This window comes from Halictus rubicundus, chromosome 1 (genome assembly GCF_050948215.1).
Source record: "Halictus rubicundus isolate RS-2024b chromosome 1, iyHalRubi1_principal, whole genome shotgun sequence".
Lineage (NCBI taxonomy): Eukaryota > Metazoa > Arthropoda > Insecta > Hymenoptera > Halictidae > Halictus > Halictus rubicundus.
In genome coordinates, this window is record NC_135149.1 from 17,098,204 (window position 1) to 17,123,869 (window position 25,666).

General features: G+C 40.8%; 1 protein-coding gene across 2 annotated transcripts in view; it reads right to left on the reverse strand.

The window, feature by feature from the left end:
* The window catches only part of If (integrin subunit alpha inflated), a 97,126-nt gene that overhangs the window by 39,936 nt on the left and 31,524 nt on the right, over nt 1–25,666 (reverse strand). For both annotated transcript variants that reach the window (XM_076790497.1, XM_076790504.1), the window contains exons 3-4: nt 21,613–21,731; nt 2,625–2,796 (exon numbers count right to left, since the gene is read on the reverse strand). In XM_076790497.1, coding sequence (XP_076646612.1) covers nt 2,625–2,796; nt 21,613–21,731 — 291 coding nt within the window. The remainder of the gene's footprint in view (nt 1–2,624; nt 2,797–21,612; nt 21,732–25,666) is intronic.

A 25,666-nucleotide genomic window follows, 5' to 3' on the forward strand; every position in this document is an offset into this window, starting at 1 on the left:
ACGAAACATTCTTAAACGTTGCACGATTCTCTATGTATACAACACATTTCTCTCTTGAACAATAAACTCTAGTCATTTATTTTACGATCGATTGAAACGTCAATCCGGAAATTTTGTATTCTCGTATGCGCGTATCAATTCAAAGTGAGGAAATTAAATTTTTTTTTAAATCGATGATAAATACAAATGGTTTGAGCCACCATAAAAAAAAAATAATCGACCTTTGTCAGAAAGCATAATCGACCGGAAAGGGTTCGAAAACATCCGAACAACGTGGGAGACACAAGATACTGCGTTTACACATAAATAACTTCGGAAATCTGCTTTGTAAGTCTGCTCTACTGGTGATAAGTACCAGATAACACATAAATGCACTGCATTCTGAGCCAGCTTATCTTCGGACGATATTGTCGCGAGAAAGAAAAGAATGTATTTGTAGTTCCACGCTTAGCGGTTGACCACAGGCTATTGTTGCTTAGAGGACACTCGAGAGAACAGTGTTTAAGCAAGCACAGCTCTTTTAACTAATTATTAAACTCCAAGAGCAATTGTCAAGTTGTTGTCTAACACTAGGAGTTTATGGAGCACTAAAACTGACTATTTTACAGTAGCTTATAAAAAATAACATGAATGTATCTGTCAAAATTTGTAGCCATTTTTCTAATAATATATACCCAAAGAAATCAATTTGTTAAACAACTCCTCATGGATGCATCTTTACAATCTCAATATTCGTAATTTAAAAATATTAGAATCCGTTATATTGACGGGTCCCGTGAATCTAGTGTTAATGTACACAATTATTAAATAGCTAATGCAACGATACATTAATGTGCTATTAATACGTTATGTTTGTATAATTAACACAGTATTAAATATATTACATTTGGTAGTACATACATTTTTTAAGCGATTATACTTTAATTACTTTACATTTTTTTTTATTTCTTGATAAAAATTACATATTGAGCCTGATACATAGGAAATAAAATTTGTGAAACATTGCTGTGCTTGCGTTAGTCATGCACGCAAAGGGAAGGCATGGCGTAACTATTTTTGCGGAGAATTTATGAATGAACGTAGTGAGTCATAGTAGTATGTAGTCATCGATTTTTTCGACATTCTTTACTAACATATGTGTATTTATTTTCTTTTAGTCTGTCTACTGTTTTAAATTACACCTATTAATTTTCGTCGTAAATGCATGAAATCATTTACAATCATTTGAAATCCGCAGGCTATTTATAACTCTGGGCCAAAATGGACCAACTATCGAAGGATAATAAATAATATATGATCACTGCTTAATTTTGCTGTTACAAGCACACACAAATTATTTATTATTTCTTATTTCGGTTGGAATCAGTAAGAAGAAGCGTTCAAATTAAGCTGTATTAGTGAACTGACGCAACAAAGTGACAAGAGACCATAATCCCAGGCATCACACGACCGCCTTTGTGCTCACGAACCGAATCGAGATACTGGAACAGGTGATTCGAACCGAGTAGGTCCCTAAATCATCGTGAAACAAGCACCCGTTCACAGGGCCGCCGAAAATCGACGTGTCTTTTGTCATTAAACCGGCGGACCTACATGGACGCCAGGAAATATCCTGTTACCGGGCGTATTTATGGCCGCCATAGTTTGAGGACACGGCCACATGTCGTCCTCGGGAAGAAATTTGCCCTTCGGGATTCCCGAAGGGACGAAGCGATTTACCTCTCGAGAAACGACACCGCCATCCTCGAAACACTCGCAGGGGAAATAACACGGCCGAACTGTTTACAACTGTTTATAGCACTCGAGCGTGGAGCGTAGTCGGACACACACAAAAATCTTTTCCCCGATTTCTTTCTCCCTTTTTCTCGAAAACCGAGCTAATTTCGGAACGGGGACGCCACCGAGGCGTATTCTATAAATTCTGAGGACCCGGTTTCGATTCGAGTGCCAAAACAACGGACTGGTAGCACCGAGCGTCAAGAACTTGCTGGCTTTGTCAAGTAATTCATAGACTGGACATTTTTATAAATTTGTTTTTTATAATTTCCATTTTAAATACCGCAACGATTAGACTAGAGATCCTTCTGCGAAATAGAAATTGCCTGCATCGATCGCAACAAAAATGGAGTCACATAGAAATTAATTTGTCCTCTTAATAATATCAAAATTAAATTCTTCTGATGTTTCTTCAGTTCTGTTTTACACCAATTTATTTTTGGTCATAAATGTATAAAATCTGGTGACTAATATATTCTTAACACTAGGTTTACGGAGCATTAAAAATGACTATTTTACATTACTTTATAAAAATAACATGAATGTATCTAACAAAATTTTTTTAATAATACGTACCCAAAGAAATCAATTTGTTAAATAATTCCTCATGGATGCATTCTTACAATCTCAATATTCGTGAATTAAAACTATGAGAATCCGTCATTTTGACGGGTCCCGTAAATCTAGTGTTAAATTCTTCTAACCTCTTTACAGTTTTGTATTTCATGTAGTAATTAAATATTAGTTTGGGTCAAACAGGTTGTGACTGCCCTAAAAGTGCCTGATGACATACGCGTCTCTTCTCTGCTTAGGAAACAGATAAAAAATTGAAATAAAAAGAAACGTACTTGTCCGGCAGGGCGAAAATTCCTGCGGCTCCTTGAAGCTGTCGCTGACGACCCAACAGGTGCCGACAGGTTCCCGTCGACTTCCAGCGGTCGATTCCTTGCTCCATCGATTGTCCTCGGAGTCATACTTCGACTGGGAGATGGAGAACCAGATGTACCTCGGGGCGCAAGCCTGCGGACATATAAAACAGGAAACCGTTTATAGTTGAAACGTCGTCGCCGATGATCTGGCAACCGGATACAGTGATTTCTCTGTATATGTCGCCAAGACCTGGATGATAAACGTCGCGGAATTACCCCCACTACCGCGGGGTATACCCCCCGTGAGGGTCCGCGAAGCTCGAGAGGCCGAGGACGCCGAGGAGTGTAAACATAACACCGCTCGGGTATGTCTCCTGGACGATACACGACGCTGGCAAGTCCCGTGTTGTTGACATATTAGGAGTACCCATAAGTAATCAATTATTTGCAAAGAATTTGTTTTGCCTTTAGCTCTGTACCGATCGTTGAAGAGGAAACACGTATTCTTTTACAGTTTTCGATAAAGCAGCCTGTATTCAAAATATTCTAAAAAGCATAATTCTTTTTTACAACCCTGTAATAAAACGGCGGCGTCCGTACCTTCCGAGGATTATATTCGTCATTGCATACTTTTTCATTTTCGTGCGGGATTTAATGCAACAGTGACATCAAAGAAAATTTGCGATGTTTATGGAGATGTATTGAAGGTCAACAAGTGTCAACGTTGGTTCAGAAGGTTTGCTGCTGGTGATTATGATCTCTCTGACAGGCCTCGAAGTGGACGACCAGTTGAATTTGATAATGATACCCAAAAATCTCTAGTGGAAGCTGATCCAAAATTAAGTATGCATGAATTATCGAGAAGCCTTGGGTCCACATGGTCAACTATACAAAGGCACCTACACGAAATGGGAAAGGCATATAGGCAAGGAATATGGGTACCGCATCAATTATCTGAGACCAACAAGAATATTCGTCGATCAATTTTGCACTTCATTGCTATCCAGATTTCGTAGAGATCCATTTCTTAGCAGAATCGTTACCGGAGATGAAGAATGGATTCTTTATGATAACTTAAAGTATTCCAAGCAATGGCTTTCTGCAAATCAAACAGCAAAATCAACCCCTAAACCTAGCTTATCACTTAGAAAGGTGTTACTGTGCATTTGGTGGCACTGTTGTGGCATAATTCACTTTGAGTTGTTGAAACCTGGAGAAACAGTTACTGCTGAGTTGTATTATCAGCAATTACAACGGCTGTATTCAGAACTATTGAAAAAGAGGGCATCTTTAGTCTACAGAAAAGGTGTAATACTGCAAATTGACAATGGCCGACTCCATACAGCGAAACTCACTCAGGAAAAAATCAATGAATTGCAATGGGAAGTTTTACCGCAACCCCCGTCTCACCGGATATTGCTCCCTCTGACTATCATCTTTTCAGATCTCTGGAGCAGTATTTAAGATATAAAACATTCACTTCTGTAGAAGATGTAAGGAGGCACCTTGAGGCATATTTTGCTTCACGAATCCTGGATTTCTATAAGAGGGGGATTGAAAATTTGCAGGAAAGATGGCAAGCTGTCCTTGATAATGATGGAGATTATAAAATAAATTAAGAAATAAAAACCTGAATTTACTACAAAGTTTGTTTTAGATTTAAAAATAATTCATTACTGATGGGTCCCCCTAATGTATCGAGAATTCACTATATACGACAATCTTCGGTTGTTTAAAGATAATTTTTTCTCGATTGTGCCCTGATTGAAGATCACACGACTGCTAACCAGTTCGAATGCAAGTGAGCCATAAAACCTCTTCCATAATCTTACAGCGCAGCGCTTGTTATATTACAGCCCACGACATCGCGAAACCAGCCGCGTTCGCGTTTAACCCTAACGAGTTTGGCACGCCATGAGTCACGAATCTCGGCAACAAGACAGGATTAAGCGTCTCCGTGAAATTTCCGCGAATTCTATGATTAATTTAATTTATTATACTCGAAGGCTCGGCGCTCGGGGCTCCTCGCCGCCCGTAATGAGATCGCACGTTGCGAGCTTCGAGGAAATCCTAAGACGAGGTTCTGTGCTCGATGAGACGCAAAGTGCGTCTTGTTATGCGCACATATTTATGCGAAGCATTATTAAGGTCATCAGCTGCTGGAGCGGCTGCCTGGTCAAGTACAGATGGTTGACGTAATACACTGATCATTGTGTGTACGAGAACTTTGCACCGGGATTGATTTTGCTCGGTGGAAACACCTTCTCGAGGCACCGAGAATAATTTCGGAATTATCCTTGGATAGTGTCGAGAGCCCTTAGGCGATCATTAGTTCCCTGAATTATTTCTGCGGTCTTAATTCTTTCCGTCATCCATCTTACTCATCCTTAGTCATCGTTACGATTCAACGGCGGCGCACCAGGTGTTGGGTTGCGTCAGAAATAACTTCCGTTTTCGTGTTTCAGATTTACATCAAGCCGCAAGATTTGACAATCATGATTCATTCATTATGTTTAGAATCATTATCTGGAGAACTTCATGCGAAACAGCATGTGCTTGATGTCGTTTATAGACATTGGAGTTTTCTCGGTTTTCAGAACTTTTTGCTTTTCTAAAGACATGTTTTTACTGTCAGTAATTTCAAAAATCGGAAACAGATCGGTTTAGCGGTTTTTGTGTTTTATATTTGACAATTATTGGAATCATAAAAATGCTTTCGCGGAAAATGGCGCTATAAATGTCTTTATTCAAGCGTGTGCAAAATCGTCGGAGATCCAAATGAATTCTATGTTGTCATTTTTACAAGGCAACGTTTACTGTTTACTCTCACTCGACACGTCCGAGTTAGTTCCAGAAAATCGTACGAAAAGCATTCAGCAAACGCGTTCGCGATTTTGCACGAAACCGCAGTTTCCGTTTCTATATTCGTAATTCCACAGCAAGAGGCGTTAATCACTGACGCAGCGCCGCCGTGCGCGGACGCTTTCTCGGCTCAATTTTCAGCGAACGCTCGCGCACCAGATCGACTCGCGTGGTAAAACGATGTAACGTTGTAACGCGCCTTAATTGGCTCGCAATTAATAATGCAATGTTGCGTGCTCACGATCCGCGTGCATTCGGAATCAGCGGCCCGCTCGTTAGGGCTCGTTTACACGAAGCCAACCTTGGAAACCGATTAAAATGTTACCGGGCCCGCGTACGCGACGATGCGACGCGTTTGTTCTACCCTGAATCTGCATATAAGCGCAATCTGCATTAAACCAGCATCGCCCTGTTCGCGTTTGATTTATCGTGACCGTTCAAATCGGCCGCCATAGCTCGTCCGAACGGAAAGATTTCCTATGGGTGGCCGTGAACCGTGATCAACGAGCAGTATGATTCGATAAAGTGATTACGATGGCGTTGCGTAAATGTTACGTTAATAGACAATTAATAATTGGTTGGTCCACTGACCGTGAAACATTCTGCGAATTTCTGCTTTCGAAATTAAGTGTACGAACCTATTCGTGGCCTATTCGAAACCTATTTGTTTCATACCATCAAATTTACTTGAAAAAAAAACAGTTGCATCTTTTCAATTTTGAATTAGGGGATTGATTACGATAGTTATAAATTAATTTGTGCATCTGTAAACGGTGATCGAATTATTAGAGTGTAATATAAGTATAAGTTGAAGCAGATGTGTTACTAATTTGTATTTTACAAATTTGTAAATACCATAAATGCATTAAGAGTTCCAGTACAGTGATAAAGGTTTGGAACCAATAAGATCTCAGTGAAAATAAGAAAATTGTGTTGTGCGTTCTTTCTACAGGACGCGAAGAAGAATCGGTGACGTGCACGCAAAAAAGAAGATCAGCCGTCAGACTATAGCGCAATTTATCCATTACGCTAGTTTAATTTAATGGCTTAAGGATCTATAAAAGACCTTTATTGCGTTCACAAACGGAAGGGTCTTGGAATTAGTATTGACTCGAGCAACGAGTCCGTTTGGGATTTAGAATTGAGCCGCCATTGTAGTTTCGTGTTTCTTTACATCGAAACATAAAACAGTTCTCTCTCCTCTGCTAAAATAAAAAACCGATTGCAACAATCGATCACAAATGTACTGTGGATTTTACGCGTCTTATCAATTCTTTAAATTGTGTTATGAAATTCGAAACTGTAGAAAGATTAAAAAAACAATAGAAATGTAAATATACCTATCTAAGCAGAAATGAACATCCACAGAGGTGTCAGAAATTTAAAAAAAAAGATAAAACTATAGATACAATATATTCAAAATATTTAAACGAAAAATAAATTACTGTTTGGTTCCTGTGTCTTGCAATCGATGCGAACAATTTTTATTTCGCACGAAGATCCGCAGTCTAGTCGCGAATATTTCGCGAGTAAACCGCGAAATTGAACAAAATACAGTGAATTCTCGATGTTTGTCAACAACGCGGGTCTTGTTAGCGTCGTGTACCGTCCAGGAGACATACCCGAGCCGTGTTATGTTTATACTTCTCGACGTCCGAGGCCTCTCGAGCTTCGTGGCCCCTCACGGGGTATACTCCGCGGTAGGGTGTTTATTTGAAAACTTTCCAGCCAAATATCTCGAAAAGTATGAAATATATTTAAAAAGTGTAAAACATGCGTCCAAGGATTTCGAGGGCAAAAGAGGGGAGCAGTATCAGTTTTTTATTTGGATGGCGTTTGCAAGGTGATTTGAAAGTAAACTTTGTTTTTTCACATGGAAAACTATATTTTTTATTATGGGATCTTATTATACATAAAAAGACCAGCACTTTTCGTAGGATGCTTTTTTTATCCGCGCACTAGTTTCGGAGATATTTAAAGAGAAGTAGAGCGAGTCATACTTGTACTGCGAGAAAGTTTGTAATTTCTTTATAACTATAACAAATTTTCAAAATGTTCTTCGTTTAACAAAAAATTGTCGTTTTCATCTGTTTGGTTTTCAAAACTTTCTCTTATAAGTGGATCAATGATGTCGTTCAGTAAATTTAAATACAGACTGCCATTCAAATTCTCTTGGAAAAACAGAGGACCTATAATAGCATTTCCTAAAATGCCTGTCCAAACATTTATTTTTTCCGGCCATTGAGTATTACTTTCTCTAATGAGATGTGGATTTTCGTCACTCGAATAACGACAGTTATGACAATTTACAGCATTGTTTAAGAAAAAAATGCGTTCGTCACTAAAACAAATGTTTTTAATTAGATTAGGAGTGACGTTGATTATATTTGTTAATTCCTCACAAAACTCAATCCGCCTGTCAAAATCATCTTCCAATAACTTTTGATGCAACTGCATTTTATAAGGGTAAAACTTGACATGTTTAAGTAATTTGTGCACAGTTCCCACTGATACGCCAATTACCATTGAAACTTGTCGAATTGAACCAGCAGGATTCACAGTAAACTCTCTTATAATTTCAATTTGATCAGCTTGTTTTATGAATTTTGGATGGTTTCTTTTGTTACCGATCCTGTTTCCTCAAACTTTGCAATGTGTATCAAGATGTCCAAACGCATCAAAACGTAGTAAAATATCAGCTCCAGAAATAAAAATTATTTCTACTCGTTCTTATAAAGAATACACCATTTTATACAATTAATTGTACTACGACATACTATGTCTTATTACGATAATTCACACTTGACTAAATAGTACAATCTTATGTTGAAAGACAAGCACCATAAACAAGAGATCAATAGAGGACAATGTTGTTTTCAAACATCAACGATTTGCGTCAAAGAATTTTACACAATAATATACCCCGCTCTACTTCTCTTTAAAAGTATCCTACGAAAATTGCTGGTCTTTTTACGTACAATAAGACTCCATAATAAAAAATATAGGTTTCCATTTGAAAAAACAAAGTTGACCTTCAAATGATCTTGAAAACGCCACCCAAATAAGAAACTGATACTGCCCTCCTCTTTCCTCCTCGAAATCCTTGGACACGGGTTTTATACTTTTTTAATATCTTTCATACTTTTCGAGATATTCGGCTGGAAAGTTTTCAAATGAGCACCCTGCATGGGGAAATCACTGTATTCGTATAAATCGCAGACGAGTGAAAGTTAAAAACGGGAAGAGGGGAACAAAAATATCCCCGAAACGAGACACACAATAGCGTCGGATGGCGACAAAGCAATACAAGAATGAGTTTAGTTATCGGACGTTCCAAATAATGCAGTCCTTGGTGAACCCAGTGAAGAGTAAACGAAGAAGGAAGTCAGGATACTCAGGATTATCACGGAGTTCCAGCTGCTCGCGGATCGATCGTGACCGAGCCGGTTTAAGTAAATCGATCTTGTATCTGGACACGAGGTACAAGATGTATCTCGATCGTGATATTAAAGAATCGACAGATGATCGACGCGATGATGACGATGATTGCGCGCGGCACAGAATGCTGAAAAGAGCAAAGAGGTGAACACACCGGGTTCGACAGTTCGACCTTTTTGTTCTTTTTCGATCGCGGGACACGAAGTGTAACGATCGTGATAGGGAACTGTTCCTTTTTCGATTGGCTATCGATACCGTTGGGTTTTGTGAAATATAATTTATTAAACGAGAAATACAATCAATGTTGTCGGTTTCGCAATCTGCCAGGTACGTTGTTTAACACACCTCGGATGACTTGCTAATAACCATAAGTTCAGGTATAAAAATGTACATCGAAACTATTGGGTTGGAACGAACGTTCGTGGCGTTTCGAAATTGAAATTCAATGATAGAATGAAGATATTTATTCGTAGATTTATTCAGTAACGTGATAATTAGAATACCACCTAAGATTGCTAATCTTGTTCGGCAGTTGATTTTAAGCGCGAATTCCTCGCGGATCAATCGTTTAATCGGCGTTCGGCCATTCTGTCCGAGTTTAACGGTCGATTTATGGGGCCGCGAGCAATTTGCTCGTCCTCGGGCAGCCCGGAAGACTTTAAAACGAGATAATGACACGTTCGCGGTGCGTTTTCTTCGCCCTTGGGTGAGCGAATCACGGCGGAAAGTTCGTTTAATTGCGGACGCTCGGGAAGACGGGTGAACGCACCGAAAGAAGTCGAATAATAATCGTTTCGAGCAGACGACGACCGTATTCTTCGCCGGTGATTGCGACCGGGCCGTATCTGCGTTCCCTCTTCATTAAAAGGACCACTCGAAAGAACTTCAACCTGACTAATGGTACAGTTCCTTTAATGTCTTCAGCTGGCCACTTCGCGGCGATTCGGCGCGAGAGGACGATACAACAAGTTTTTTTCGGTCATGCAACGTCGCCCGGACGGATTTCTTTTCGATTTTTCGACGCTGCCGCTGAATACAAACGGTGGCAATTAAGACCGGCCTTAAGGACTCCACATGCAGCTACGTGCGCGGAGAAAAATTCAAATGTTTCGAAGCATTAGCCATGGAAATGAGTTCCTTCCGATTTTAGTAGGATATTAAGATTTTGTTAAAAAGTAGTTGCACAAGCTCAATCATCGTAACACTCGCCGTTATTCTTAATGACCCGACGCCATTTTTGCTGTAACTTGCGTGCAGTCAGGATAAAAACTCGATTACCTTCGTGGAAGAAATTCATTGTCAATCATTACATTAAATTAATACAATTGAATTATAGAATTCAAATTTTTATAGAATTTTTATAGAAATTTTCTTTTTTTTATAGGATTTATTTAATCAATTTAAATTTCGCTTGGTTAGAATACGTAGAATTATTTCGTACATTTACTTGGCTACGAATAGAATATTTGTCTGTATCTATTGCACGCATGATTCATATTCAATCAAGGGATCCGATTTCATTTTTTAGAGAGGTTCTCGCCGAGAACACCGTGTACTCAGTTAACGATAAAAGATGAAACAATAAAATCTTAAACTGACAGTTATGCTACCGTACCTTATTTTAGATAAGCTCGTTCGGCTTCTTGTCTTGCTTTATGTCCTGGGCGATAACTACTATCGATAGATAATTTTTTGGGGAACTTCTAAAATTTAAAATAAAAATTCATCGAGACTGCAAAGGTGCGTTAAAGGGAAATCATTCGGTAAGTCTATTTCTTTGAATATACAGGATTAAAAAAAGTTATCGTCTTTTCGAAAGTAATCGGCTATTATTATAAGCGACAGTATCTGGAATTGTATTTGTAACGTTCAAAAACTAAACTCCCTTTCAGATCAGTTCAGAGTGCACATAAGCTTGCCGGAAAATTAACTAACTCATTTCAGCTCCCGGAAACGATAACAGATATCGTCTGTACACTTGATAGGGGTGTACTTGATCCCATGGATTTTCCGGTCCGCCGAAAAGGTCCGTACCGCCCCCATGGATTTCCAAGGGCCACCGTCTGTTCTCGGGGAAAAAAATGACCGGTTTTTCCCGAGGGAACGTGTGTCCCCGTGGCAGAGGGTGTTGTGCGTGTCTTTACGGTTCCGTCAAACTTTACGAGTGACCGAAGAAAACTGGCCTGCGCCTCCATAAACTCTTCGCCGAGCGTTTGACCTTTATTGTTCGGAAACGTGTAACGCACGTGTGCACGCAGGAAATTCCCGGTGCTCAAAGAGTGCGCTGACAAGCGGCGCCATAACGGTTAGGACCGTATCTTTCATGGCGGAACGGGCACCGTAAATTAAAACAATATACCACTATTTTATCGATTGCAATATTCCCCTGTAATGCTTAATGCATTTCCATTGTAACCGAGAGCCGGGAGCTCGGAACGCCGGAGAGAGGGAAATATGGATTCCTTTTGTCGAGGGATTGCGTTTCAATGTCTTCGGTGCACTTTACCGTTTCATCCCCCCCCCCCTCCTCACCGCGTCTATCTTCGGGCTTTTTCCATTTTGTTTAAGCTGCCGATAAATTTTTCCGAGGACGAGAATGCGATGCATCGTTCACGAGCGAACGTACCAACGAGCCACCACGTGAGTTATTCTTAAGCGAAAATGGGGTCATTTCGGGTCGGCTGCACCCAGGGTTAACCAACGAGGATAGATCGGCCGTATTTTAGGGGAACCGATATGGAAAGACTTCTGGGGAACCGACCGCGGTTTTCGGAGAAAGCCGGTTGTTCATTTTTGTGGCAGAGGAGAGACGGTGTCGGTTGTAACGCGTTCCAGAAAGTAAGAGATTGTATGTACTATAAAAAGAAAGAATTATAGCACATCCAATCTAAGGCTAATAGTGAGAACGAAACATACTTCGAACCTAATTGCAGCGTAAGAACATAATTAAACTTGATAATAGTGCCTATACGATTTTGGAAGGAAATAAAAATTGTCTTCATTAATTGCAAGACACAGAAGAAATGTATTTCTCTTCTTAACCCCTTCCCGTGCCATTTAGCTCGACGAAATCCGGGCCCGAGCGGTAGTAAATACCTGTGATATAGTCATTCGCAAATCATCTCGCGAATCTGACTCGTGATGTTTACGTTTGGCACGATTTTCAGTCGACGAGTCTCACTTGTGATGTTTACGTTTGTGACAACGAGTCAGACTCATTAAAGTACGGGAAAGGGTTAATCATTTCAATGAATTAAACGTAACACAACACATTGTTTTTACATTGTTTAAATCAGTATTTCATATTAGATCCGTTAGTTTTTGTTTTGTCATAAATGTACAAATTTATTAACGACTTCATACTGCCAATTCATGACCACCAATAACAAAAATTTGAGCCTGCGCGAAAGAGAATTATAAAATAAACAACATAAATTGCTTCAGACATGATCTGTTCACTGAAAATACTATTCAGTGGTGTTTCAAAGGCCACCGCAGCGACAACACATGTCGACGAGGGGTTTCTGAGCAATCGAGGGACCCAATTATCAAGCCTAATTGCGCGTTCATTGGCTACGCTTTAAACCCGTGTTAATTTCGCGGGACGCCTTTCGACTTTTTTTGCGGCGGCCGATCTACCACAGTTTGAGCGTCGACGCCATTAATTCGGCGCACAATAAATAATATGTCCCGCGGTCTGTTATGGCAGATAAACAGGCGACGTTTTACGATCCTCCATCTTCTTGTTCCACGTTCTACTTTCCCCACGTCGGCCCGCCGCGCCGATTCGCGTTAATCCGCTCATCCCCTAAGTTTCCATCCGCGAGGATTATGCGTTAAATTGCGCGTTACGAGGAAGTATGACAAATCGGATTAAGATCTGACGAACGGTTAGCTCATTTCAGGCTCTGTAATTTGCCGTAAAATCGACCCGTTATGGCACCGCGTCGCGCGCTTCACGGATTAATGTATTGTCAAGGAGTGACTTGTTGTTAATGCCGCCGTAAACTTATTAAACTCCGGAAATATTGTTGCGCGTGCTAAACAGCTCAGAGAACTCCGGCCATTGGTATTCACCACATGACAATTTAATCGCAAAATTACGCGCAATGCCACATTTTTGGTTATTTGATTGTGTAACCGTGCGTTATGGAACGGGGTTGAAAGTATTTTCATTATGTCTTGAAATAAAACTTATCAACAGACTGCGGATCTTTATGCATTTATGGCTTCTGAAAATTTTCAAAAAACGCTAGAATATAAAATTCCACGGAGTTTGGTACGATTTTTATTTATTTCAGATCTACAAAAGTCATTGTCACTGAAAATTGGATTTTATTTGTTTCCGCTTTCCTAAAATTTGCCTACGAAAATTGAAAATATTTTCCAAATTACGTGTGCGATAAAATAAAATCGACCATTTACTGTTTAGTATTCGACACAATGTTTCATCCCTCATCGTACATTCGATACCAACAAAAGTAATCGATAGCATTGTGTGTTATGTTTCTGAGAGGTCCGGTGTGTCAGATAATTCTGGTAAATGGTGTAATGGTAGAGAAGTTTGGGGAGGTTGCACAGCGAAATGAATCGTAAAACTTTATACAACATGGCTGGGTAATATAGTCTTTAGTGATGGAAATATTCCTGGCGTTTCGCGTGTTATGGACGTAGTTATGTTGTAAACTCGTTCCCGGTGCAATAGCATACGGAATGGTACACTGAAATTGTTGCAGTTTGATTACGCTGCGTATATAAAGTTCCCTAAGAAGAAGGCAACCATAAAAGTGGCGGGAGCGTATGGTGACGATGAAGACCAGAAGTTTCACCCTGATCAATAAACTCGAAGTTCAAAGGAGACGAAGGGGACCTCTGACGGGGTGTCGAGAGGTAGTTCCAACACAAATTCATTTTGTTCTTATGATATGCGTTTTCACCCTGATGTTTTACTAGCTAGGTCTATACTTACTCTTTTCCTGAAATCGTCATAAAACTAAAACCATACTGACACGGAACGCCATTGCTTATTGCATTGCGATACATGAAACCTGGTTACGTTTATTGCAATGAAAATAAAAATCCGACAGGAAATTCCAAAGAAATGGGAATTCGCCTCAACAACCTTCGGTGGAGGGTTAAAAAAAGTTCATCATTTTTCTGATAGAAAAAAGAAATGTAAAAAGATGTTGCCTGAACCACGGGAAACGCAAAAAGAAGCAGAAATGGCTACCACCCACCAACAATCTCGCCGGGCATCACGGCGATTCCCGTTTCGAGCAGAAAAGAGGTTTCGTATTCGGCGCAGCGAAAAAAGTGGCGGGGGGGGGGGGGGGGGGTCCGGAGAAAAACAGCGGCAGCTGCATACACGAATGAAATATTCCCGCTAAATTTGTCCGTGGCGGTCGGCCATATTTTTCACCTGGCTTCACCCCCTTTCGCGGACAAGGAGCTGCGACAGGATAACAGAGCGACGCCGGACGGACGGATATTTACGTCACGTGAGCCGACGGACGAAGGTGGCCGCGCGGAAGACGCGTCCGCTAAAGTCTGCTTCAGTTTCGTGGCCGGCGGTTGACTCACCTCCTGCACACCTTCTGACTCACTGCCTTATTTATACATCGTGGGACAGTCTAGCCGGTCGCGAACGAGAAATCGCCGAATTCGAACCGAGGATTTGTCGAATGGACAAACAGGCATACTAATCAAATTGCCTATCCTTCTCTGGACGTACGATACACATGGTTGTTTGACCCACTGTGCGCGATTTCGACACGTCGAACTATTAATTTTTGAAACGCACATTCCAAACGAAAACTGCTTTGTTTCGAGAGCGCGATAGTCGTAAATCTTATATACTCAGGTTTATTATACTACAGGTTTGTCCTTTTAAGTAAGGCCACCTACGTGCGTCCAATGTCTTTTTAGATCAGTTACACGATGCAATAAAAGAAAATGTAGTTATGTATCACAAAACACCGATGACCTTGATAACTCCGGAAAAAATATTCTTGGTAGATATTTGGTCCATTGACACCATGCACATTACGTAACAAATATTTTTTTGCATCACAACAATCTGAAGAGATATGCAGGTGGCCTTGCTGAGAAGGACCACCCTGTGTATTGTACTATACCTAAGTGCCTCCCAGACTTCAAAGTGACTTTTTCTTCTTTTTTTAACGGAACCGTATGTTTTTGTTTAGATACGCATGTAGCCTGTCCAATAACAAATTCAACAACCTATGCAGGAAAGGAATAAGTAAATAAGAAAAACTAAATTGTGCAACAGGTAACGGAGCGGGAAGCAACAGTAACCCCCGTTTCTTTCTATGTTCCACGACTGATTCCGAATACGGGAGCCATAATTCAGTTTTCTGAGCACAGTGCCGTGACTTATCGCGCACCCTCCTGTTCTTCTGTTAAGTTTGATGGCAAAAGACCCGGTTACATTATGGGCGTCCGTGTAAACGCCGCTGGACGTTGCCAACGACAAAATGGACCCCCCTGGCACCGGTAGTTCGCGTTATCTTGTTTCCCCGCTTAAATGCTCGGCGATCAGTTTAGCCTACGGTACAGGAGACAGGAGAATTTCTGCCCGTGCGTGGGAATCAGCCTTTAGTCTGTATGCTATTTATTGCAATAGGTATATGCACTTAGTAAGACAAATAGAATGCCTCCTTTCAAAGAGAATATCAAAACTGTCCTGTTCGAAGACAAAATTAAAATAATATAAAACTTTCACTGAACAACAAGACTCAAGCAACAATGCAAAGGGAGAACAGAGACGAGAGAGAGAGAGAGAGAGAGAGAGAGGGAGAGAGGGAGGAGTCCCCCAGAAAACCAAAAACGTGAACAGCAAAAGAATAGTTGGATCTCGGTAGAGGAACAATCGACAGCGATAAAATACGATCGAGCGTTCGCGATAAAGTTGCAAAAGGGGTCTTGGATCCTCGCCGAAAACGCATCGATTCGAAGTCGGAGCACGGGGACCGGGTCGAGGAACATCGCCGACCCCGGCGACCTATCCTGAGAGCAGAGTCTTGTACGAAATTCGCGTTCGCTTTCCGTTCAACCGCGACCTTTCCCTTTCACTTTGCCCGTCTCGACATATCCTCGGCCCTTTCCCCGCGAACGATCGCCCTTTTTAGGGAACCACAGAGTGAGAGAGAGAGGGGGGAGGATCCTCCGAGGGCCCGGGATCGATGGGGCCACGGCTGATCGAACGTTTGTCGGGCCGGGCCGAATGGAAATACCATTGTCAGAGGGAATCGACGGGACAATGTTTGAGAAATTCCCCGCGGCCGCGCGAGAGATATTGCGAGAAGCGGTTGATCATTCTGTCTCCTCCCAGGCTAGGGATTTTTTTTCGGTCCTGCCTCTTCAAGGCGCGGCCCAGACGACTCCCTGCGATCGCTTGTTCCCTTTTAATGGAGGAATTTCTTTGGACCCCGGGTTTGGCTTAGAATCATACCGCTGCCCTGTTCCCGGTGAATTAAAGGGATGTTGCTGGCGATTTATGATGGATGGCTCCGAGAGTGGAACATCGTGAGATCGCAGGATCCAGCGGGACTATTTGCGGGCGTTTAGGGGCGCACTTTCGCGTGGGCGAGTCAAAAAATCGATTTTCTGTATTTTCTAAAATGATTGAACTTTGAAAATATTCCCCCAAAATTTTATACTTAACCATTCGGGGACGACGACTGTCAGTTTGCTCCTATACGATATATGACACCACAGATTTCGACTTTCTGAGCGTTGGTAACATTGACTGGCACCTGAAGTTTGTTTGTAATACTGCATTCTACTGAAATAGTGGAAGAAAATCTGTTACTAATTAATTACAAACGAGGCTGTTCTTCCACTAGAATCAAACATTACCAAGAAAGTGAAGAGAATTTTGTATATTGTTTGTTATACATTTTTGTCTTCGACTGCAAGATTTGAGGATAATGCGCAATAAAAAGTCAAGGTCAGGATGTAAATTATCGTCGAGTAAAATAAATATTTGCGCGCCTTTAAATCTGCCGTTGATCTGTTGCCATTGTGCGTCTCGATCGGATAAGAAATCGTCCCGAAACCGGCAAAAAAGCTCGATCCTCTTATTTGGAGAAAGGAGAAAAGAGAGAAAGGTCGGAAGCGAGAAACATCTGGCAGTAATCAAGGAGCTGTATCTCCGAAACGTCGGCGAATCGCGAAAGGGAACAGAAGTACGAAGAAGAAGAGGTGAAAGAGGAGGAGGAAGAAGAGGTCGAAGAAACATCGCTGAATTGGATGACTGCAAAAAACGCTGCAGCGACAGTCCAATGGTAGATGGAAATATGAGAGCAGTTTATTTATTTAGTGAAGGAAGAAAGTACGCGGCACGATAAAACTAAATTCGACTGAATAACTCTCTCATTGAAAAATAACTTTATAAAATCAATGATATGCATCATTTTGTTCTATGACCTTCTTCGATCTGTTGGAAAGTGAAGTATACATACCTTGTTCGTACAATTGTTTGTTTATAAACAAATACGTATTTTACGTGACACCTAATTCACCGAATTAATTTAAAAATCACTGAACAGTTGAGCAAGAATTATTTTTATCCTTCAATTCATTTTGCTCGTCAGCTAAACTTTCGCGGTGAAATAGCCGCGCTATTTCAATTTGTTTTTACCGGTCGTTATTTTACGCGAGACGTTCCAACCCATGAAACTCAACAATGTTCTCGATATAATTGCACAATCCTAATATTCTGTTGCACATGTAAAATCCAAATGGCTAAGATTCCTGGGAAAGAAGCCCGTGCGAACGGCTGCCGGTCGAAGAATATTCAGAGGTGAATTACATAATTCCTTTCATGCACGATCGACGATGCTATCACCAGTTATTCCTGTCAAACAGAAGCGTGTATTCACGCGTGCATTAATACAGGCACGATGCGAGTTCTTGCGTGCCACTCGATGCAACCGAGTAAATTGCTCCTGGTCAGAAAACGGACGTCCTGTAGCGACCCTCGGCGGTTATGTTATGTTCTACGATTGACAGAGACTGAAAGAAATATCCTGTATACTGTATTCCTCGTTGATACTGCTCCATTGATTATCGTTTCGTGTTCACTGCTTGTCGATGCTTTCAACGAAACGTACGAAGAATGCAATTTGTCAGCAGTATATTCTGCAAGAAGTATTGCAATTTGTCTTGCAGGTACGCTTCAAAACGTTCTACAACTTTGTTCGTTGCGATGCGCACCCGATCGCACGACCACCAATTATCAATTTTGCAAAAATAGATGTTTCAACGCTAAACTACAGACAATATTAAATGACACGAAACTGTATATTCAACCGCATGTCTGATTAAAACATAAAATTAATTGATACCTGATTTTATCGTTGCGGATCGCATTCGACTGCAGTTAAGAACAATTTAACAGGGCTTCAATACGGTATTGCATTTTGTCGTATTTTATAAATTTAAGCATTCCACAAATCCATCAGTCTAATAGAGAAATTGGCAATATCTCGTTTAATTGCGCACCGGGGCGTCCACAGGTTTTCCGATGTTGAACACGCATGCGTATAGGCTGCAACGATCGGAATTTCGAGAACGGCATTTATATAGAGATTCAAGTTTTTGTTAATTAATAGTGTGACTGAGTAGGAGCCCCGTCCTGTCTCCTTTTATGACCGGAGGTGGATACGTGAGGTTCATGCATAATCGCGCCAAATGCTTCGACGCGTCGTCTATGGCGCTAAAACGAAACAGCCCGAAGAAGTTATTCTCGTCACGTAGAAGTGACGTCCACCTGCAAGTTTGATGAGCGCCGAAAACCGGAGATCGGCCCCCTTGGCTTCGGATAGTCTCGTTAATTAACTTGATTTATACGAATTCGGCCCTCTTTTTCATTGTTCGCCGGCTGGGCCTCCGGTAAACATTCTCGGTACTAATTGTAGACAATGTTGAAATTGGTAACGATCCAAAACACGTAAAAGGTAATAGACTGTGGATTTTTATCTGGTTATAAAAGAAACGTGAAATTCAAAATAAATGGCAGATTAAAGGAATTTAATGGATACATTATTCTCATTTTATTCTCCCGCTATGTTTCTTTTGTGCGCAGCAGTCTCGAGGGTTGAAAACAAAACCGCAAGAGGGATAAAACAACCGTAAAATTGTCCAAGAGAAAATTCAAAAGTTTCCAGAGCTGCCGCCGAGAGGAAATAGCTGCCCTTACTTGCGCCACCTGTAATTACTTATGTTTAATTCGTGTGTCACACCGACCCGCAGCCATGCCGGCTGGAGAAAGCGAGAAAGAGTAATCGTGGAAAAACCTGCGGTGGCATTTATCGTGGAACGTGCGCTCGCATTCTGGAGTAAGTAGATAATTCCCGCATAATTCCGTGGCCAGGCGGATGAGAATGTTGTGGCGACGTTTCGTTATGTGAAAATTACGCGGGCATGGGAACGATAATTGTCACTAATATGTCCCTCACATAGGAAATGCCCAGCTCGTATTTATAGGAGCCCGTTTGGCTCCGAGATGACCCGGCGCGCCAATTTCCCCTTGAATGCTGGACAGACTAACTGCCGTTCAACAAGCTGTAGAACCGCATGAATTCGCAAATTGTTTGCGGTCAAATGTCTATCAGCCGAACCAACCGGTAAACAAACTCGTTCCGATGAATGATTTTTCGAATACACGATTCTTCTCTCGATATATTTCATCCTAATCCGCGCCTCACGGTGAAAACTCACCCACCTAGGATAATTCCCGACGAGACGCGCCATAGGGTGAGATGCACCACTTTTATGTCTTTCTGTTGTCATTTATAAAATTTTAACATTGGGAAATAATCTCAAAACGAAGAACACGTGTATTATATTGTTTACATGGAACAGAAGTATAAAAGTTTTTATCTAAATAATTATTCTCTGCTTTTTAGTCTTGCGTGTGTTGTCATCTAGCTCTGACTTATGTTCAACATTTCAAGTTCGTCGGGAAGTTGCAAAATTTGTACAGACAGCTAGACAAGAAAGCGAGTTAATGGAAACGTGGTAAAAATGGGTGAGTTATTATCCCAGTAATTTCGCTGCGATTATTTTCGAGGGGTATACGAAGGTTAATAAATTTTAGATCAGTGCTTCTAACCAACCGACTCTGACGCAAATTCGCATTCCAGCTGTAATTTCCGAAAGATGTCCGCGTGCAACCGCAACGGAAAGGTGCGTAATGCACGTTCAAACTCTCGGGGAAGGCAACAAAGTAACCGTAAAGGCGCATCCAATTATAAACCACTAAACAAACAGCGTAGAACCGTCGCCGGAGAGATCTGCGGTCGAAAAATCGCAGTCGGTTCCAAGGCTTACTCCTTTTTCTTTTCCCGTTCAATCTTCCCGGGCGGCACACCGCAGCCGCGCGTGATCCGCATGCACATATGCGTGCGGAATAGATCTAGCCGTGCGTGTACGCACGCGGTCAAGTGCAACGCACGTAAAGATAACGGCGGCTATGGATCATAGAAGCCGGCTGCATCCCGAGGGGAGAGAAAGGGCCCAGGCCCTTCGAGAAGGGCACAGATCTTCGAGCCAGATTAATATCGGGACCACACTCGGGACGTAAAATTGCGAGACGCGTCTACGAGCGAAAACGACCGAAATACGTTATGGTCGGGCACGAAAGTCTCTAACAGTCAACTATAAATGGATCGTACGTCTTTATGTGACTATAAACTTTCATATATTATTGGGAGGTATTGCACATCCTCGTGTAATTACAAACTTTATTGCGAGCATATCGAGTAGACTATATTATCATGTAAAAGTGAGAAATTTTTATATTAGACTGTTCAGAAAGGAAATATGTCGTCCGCAGACCGCAAATCTTTATGCAACTAGAGACTTATCTAAATTATTATGGAATAATGTGAAATGTCTTTCATTTATTACCAAGTTGAAGAAGCTGATACAAATTGATGTACAAGAAATGATCATGTTCATTCCTACGTCTTTAATATTGTCCACAAATGTTAACATTACAAAATGAAGATATTTTTACGTTTTCAGCAGGAACTGGGTAGGAATAAAAGCTGCTTCAGTCATACGTGTAGCAAAGTAACCAAAATGGTGGCCAAACGTAGCAACGGAAACGTAGAACGTAACAGAAATTCGTTTGTTTTCGATTCCTGAAATAGAAGACGCGCTCTTCTCAGAACATACGCTCGTAATTTCTCACAAAACCCCTTCATCTATCCGTAACGACTGCTTTTGTATCTTTATAAATACCTTTTGATGATGTCAAAAAGAACTATTATAAGAATCGTCAACATGGCTTTGGACTAACAGAATGTGTTAAAAATTGGTTATTTCTTCAATTTATGAAAATTGCATCGGCCTATTTCTTTTTCACAATACAGTTAAATGTTTATGTAATAGACTTGTGATCCTTTTGTATGGCTATTCTATAAATTTTTTGTATTTTTATAATTAGATGAATCAAATAGAAAAAGTATGATATTTAACATTGGTTCTATACTTTGTTGCTTTTACTTAATTTTCTATTTTGTGATCAATATGAAATTGTTGAGTGAATGTACCCAATGAAATTTATTATTGCCGTCGATACATTAATATAAATATTGTTCGATAGTGTTATAGTAGTACTATTAATAAATGTACTCACCAAAATAGGCCCTCCATCTACTAAAGAAGCTGAAACCGTAGCACCGAACCACTGAAGTGTTTTATTGTCGATCTGACTTGAACCATTCGACACGGTTGGATTTCTCACATAATTATTTCCTGCAATTAAAAAACCATTGTGTTATGTAGGCGAACTTATTAAAATTTATAAGTGTAACATAAAAGTACACCAACATATTATATTTCTGAACTCAGTGCTAGCCTGAAATATTTTACGTTTCTTTATTGCTCAACGTTCCAATGGATGGTTCCAGACCTAATTGCAAAAAAATCATGGAACCATGTCTACGAAAATCTTGATAATTGTTTATCAACTGTACAATTTTGTAGGAACGAAGATAGGAACGACGTATAATATTTTTTGTTATATTGAAAGGTAAAAAGTTTCATTGAACTCATGCATAAGGTAACACACGAACTGATAAGTAGTCTACAGATTTTATGCAATTATGGTAAAAGTGAGCGAGTGACATTTAAAACACTGGAAAGATTAAAAGAATTTAAGAACGTCTGTACACCATTTTCAACTCACTAAATTAACTCATAAATTTTACCGTACCCAAGCTTATTACTATATTGACTTATATTCCATAATTTGTTTCAACCTAGTCAATTTAATCTTATTTGCTATAATATTCTATCTGACGTTATCTTATTTTATTCTATTGTATCTTATTTTACCGTACCCAAGCTTATTACTAAATTCACTTATATTCCATAATTTGTTTTAACCTAGTCAATTTTATCTTATTTACTATAATGAGAGGAGTTACTATTTGGCTACTGATAAATTAAGAATTTATTCGTTTTCACAAATTCCATTCTTTGTTAAGCTTTTTAACAATTTTCTCGTTTCCATAAAAGTGTATATTCATGTAAACCTGTACAGCCTATAAAACGCACGCATTTTTGTAGCGGAACGTGAATTGTACAATTGTTATATAACGCGGTGATACAAGAACAATTTCCAGTAAATGACGGTTGCAATGCGTCATCCTGGTATTCCTTTAAAAAGCAAGCGTGGAGCAGGTGTCACCGCAGAGAATTCTCAGCGAGTGCACCCTGCAGTTTTCTTCGTCGATTTTCCGAACGGAATGAACCCGTTAGCCGTATCGGTCAAGCGTAGCCCTTAAAGGGAAGTTGTCCTTCGCATCCCACCCCTAATACGCGAATGCTGTTAAAGGTAACGCTCCGGTGAGTGTCTCATTCACGGCAGCATTACGACGAACGTTGGAAGCTTCTCAACATTATTAGCAAAGTATTTCAAATTTACAAAAGTCCAAACTCCGTCGAAGAACAAGGAAACCTCCCCAAAAATTTATTCTAAATATTTCATTTTCATTAGAGCTTCTCAACATTACTAGCAAAATATTTTGAATATACTGAGGTGCACACATATCTTGGTAATCGATTGACAACCAAGCCCCTTTGTTCTAAATATCCTTTGTTGATTCCAACGTTCTCTTACGATGTAAAAATACAATATTATTTATTTCTTAATGGGAACATAACGGGAATATTCTTGTAAAATGAAATGACCAATCCAGAAAATGAAGAATCAATTTCGCCAATTTCATCTCTCCACACGTTGAAGTCTCCTCGCACAGGTCGGCCAACTCGATAAATCGATTTCCAACGAAGCCTCGGTTGCAAATTATCGATCGTTTCCGGTCAAAATTCGTCGAGTTTATCGCGGCCCAATTATTTCGCCGATTATTACCGGGCTCATTAAGAGGATGTCAATTAGCCGGTTTCGTGATCGAACGAGCGCGAGCGTTCGTTTGACCTTCCCCGAAGATCCTCAGGTGGCATTCTGCAAGAAATGCCGAACGTTCGGCGGGGCAGGGCCGTCGCATCGGTAGAACGACCTTACGGTTTTCTGTATTAGGTAGAGCCGACTTCTTGCTTGAACACGGTTCCCGGTATCTCGAGACGGCCCACCGCGCCACTCTGACACTCTCCGTGGGGTGTACCTGGAGGAGTTCCTCAAGACGTCTCTTCGGTCGAGTACCCGAAGAAGTGAGTGACCTCCGAGACCTGTACGAGATCCCGAGCCTCTTCCTCGTACGCAAACGGAATCAAAGATAGAAGGAATGGTCTGAGGAGCGCTTGGCAGCTGAACGCATTGCTGGATCTATCGATCCGGGGGCTCGGAATCCACTCGATCGTGGCACGACTGCCTCAAAGGGTTATTCCAACTTCTAACTTACAAAGAATCGAAATTTTTCTTCTTGTGTTTTCCGAGCCCTTTGTGTGGCTGGAATTATGCAGTCTCAAAAATCTCTCGTCACAGAATTTTTGAGACAGGTTTTAAGAGCCAAGGGTAGTCACGTGACTTTTGCAGAGTCAGCAAGTCGGTAACTGCTGTATCTGTTCACAGCCTTCAGCCACTGACTTAAGATACGTCTTGGTCTTGATCCGACGGGTCTTGAGTCTGTGACTAAACTTGTCGCATTTTTTGCTCGGTATTATCGATATCATGAATTCTGACGCCAGAAACGTGCTTCAAGTTTTTGGCTTTATTTCATTTGGCTGGATTTCATCCAGAAAACTCATCCAATGGCATAAAAATGCTTGGATTCCACGGCATGCACATCGTCAATTTTTGGCCTGCTTCTAACGCTTATATTACCAAATATCTGCATAATCTTGTCCTCTTTCGACTGAGCCCTTTCCCAGCGAAAAGTATTCTCATATAAGGACATTTTTCGCCTATGTTTGTCGGTAACGTGGTCACTCTATCTTATCGCAAATCTACGGAGTCTTGGCGCATAACATTATTATAATTCCAACAATAATTTTCTAACGATTTGGTTATGACCAGACTGCGGATCTTTATGGAAAATGATGTTTCTCATTTAATAATTTCAATAATTCGTAAACAGCATAAGAATATGCTTAAATTCATCCAATGTACAGTTGCTTGAAGATAATTCTGTACTATAGTTACCACAACTGTTAAACCATCGCAAAGTAAGATCCGGCCAGCGTATAACAGATAAAACAAATTGGCTTTCGTGTAATCACCAGGAAAACACGAAGTTCGACGTAGATTGTTGTTTTATTAGCAACAGGGCAAAGAACTGGACAGGGGTAATTTTGCGAACAAGAAAATAATTTATCTGGTAAAAATCGGTTGTAAAATGGCGGCCTGTCCGAGTGCGCGCGCGAGAGAGAGTGAGAGAGAGAGAGAGAGAGAGATCCGCGAATGTAATGAATGGCCGAGACGATCAAATACGACTGTAATTGGATAAGATCGAGACAAGATCGCGCATTCGACCAGGCTAATTATCGATCAAAGCGAAGTGTCCGGGCGAGCAGCGTTGACTAAGGAAGAGGAGCCGACTAATTGGACGTAGCGTGGGGCATGATCTTGTATACGTTAGTCGGTGAAAACGTTTCTCTATCAACCGAGAGGCGGCTTCCACCGGCAAACTCTTCCGAGTCTGCGTTAATAGGGACGAGGGAAGAGGAGCACCCTCCATCACGCGGAATGACAGGAAGGGCCATGGTATTCTTCTTGACTGACAAGTCGCTGCCAGACGCTTTGTAATTTCGCAACGGTTAATTAAACGACTCGAACTTTTGCTGATAATTGACTTTCACAGGAAATTGATTTCAATTTATTCCGAATGCACTACGGCAACCAACTAGATACGGGTTGCCAGGAACTCTCTACGGAGGTATTGAGTACTTAGTAGCGGATCTAAACGCTAATCTTATAACAAACTTGGTACGCAGATTGAATCCCAGTGGAAGACATTAATGTCAACCTGAAGATTGATACAGTTTTTTTTTTAAAGGTATACATATAGCTGCTTTTCTTGTGATTTATTCTACGTTAAACCTTCGGGAACGATGTCTGTGTACTATTCTGACTCGAGTACAGTGATCTTTCTATATATGTCGCCAAGTCCTGGATGATAAATGTCGCGGAATTATGCCCACTACCGCGGGGTATACCGTTATTGTTTAATTTAATCTAGTTTTTTGATAATAAATACTGCGTTCTATATTTATTTCCTTTTGCTACT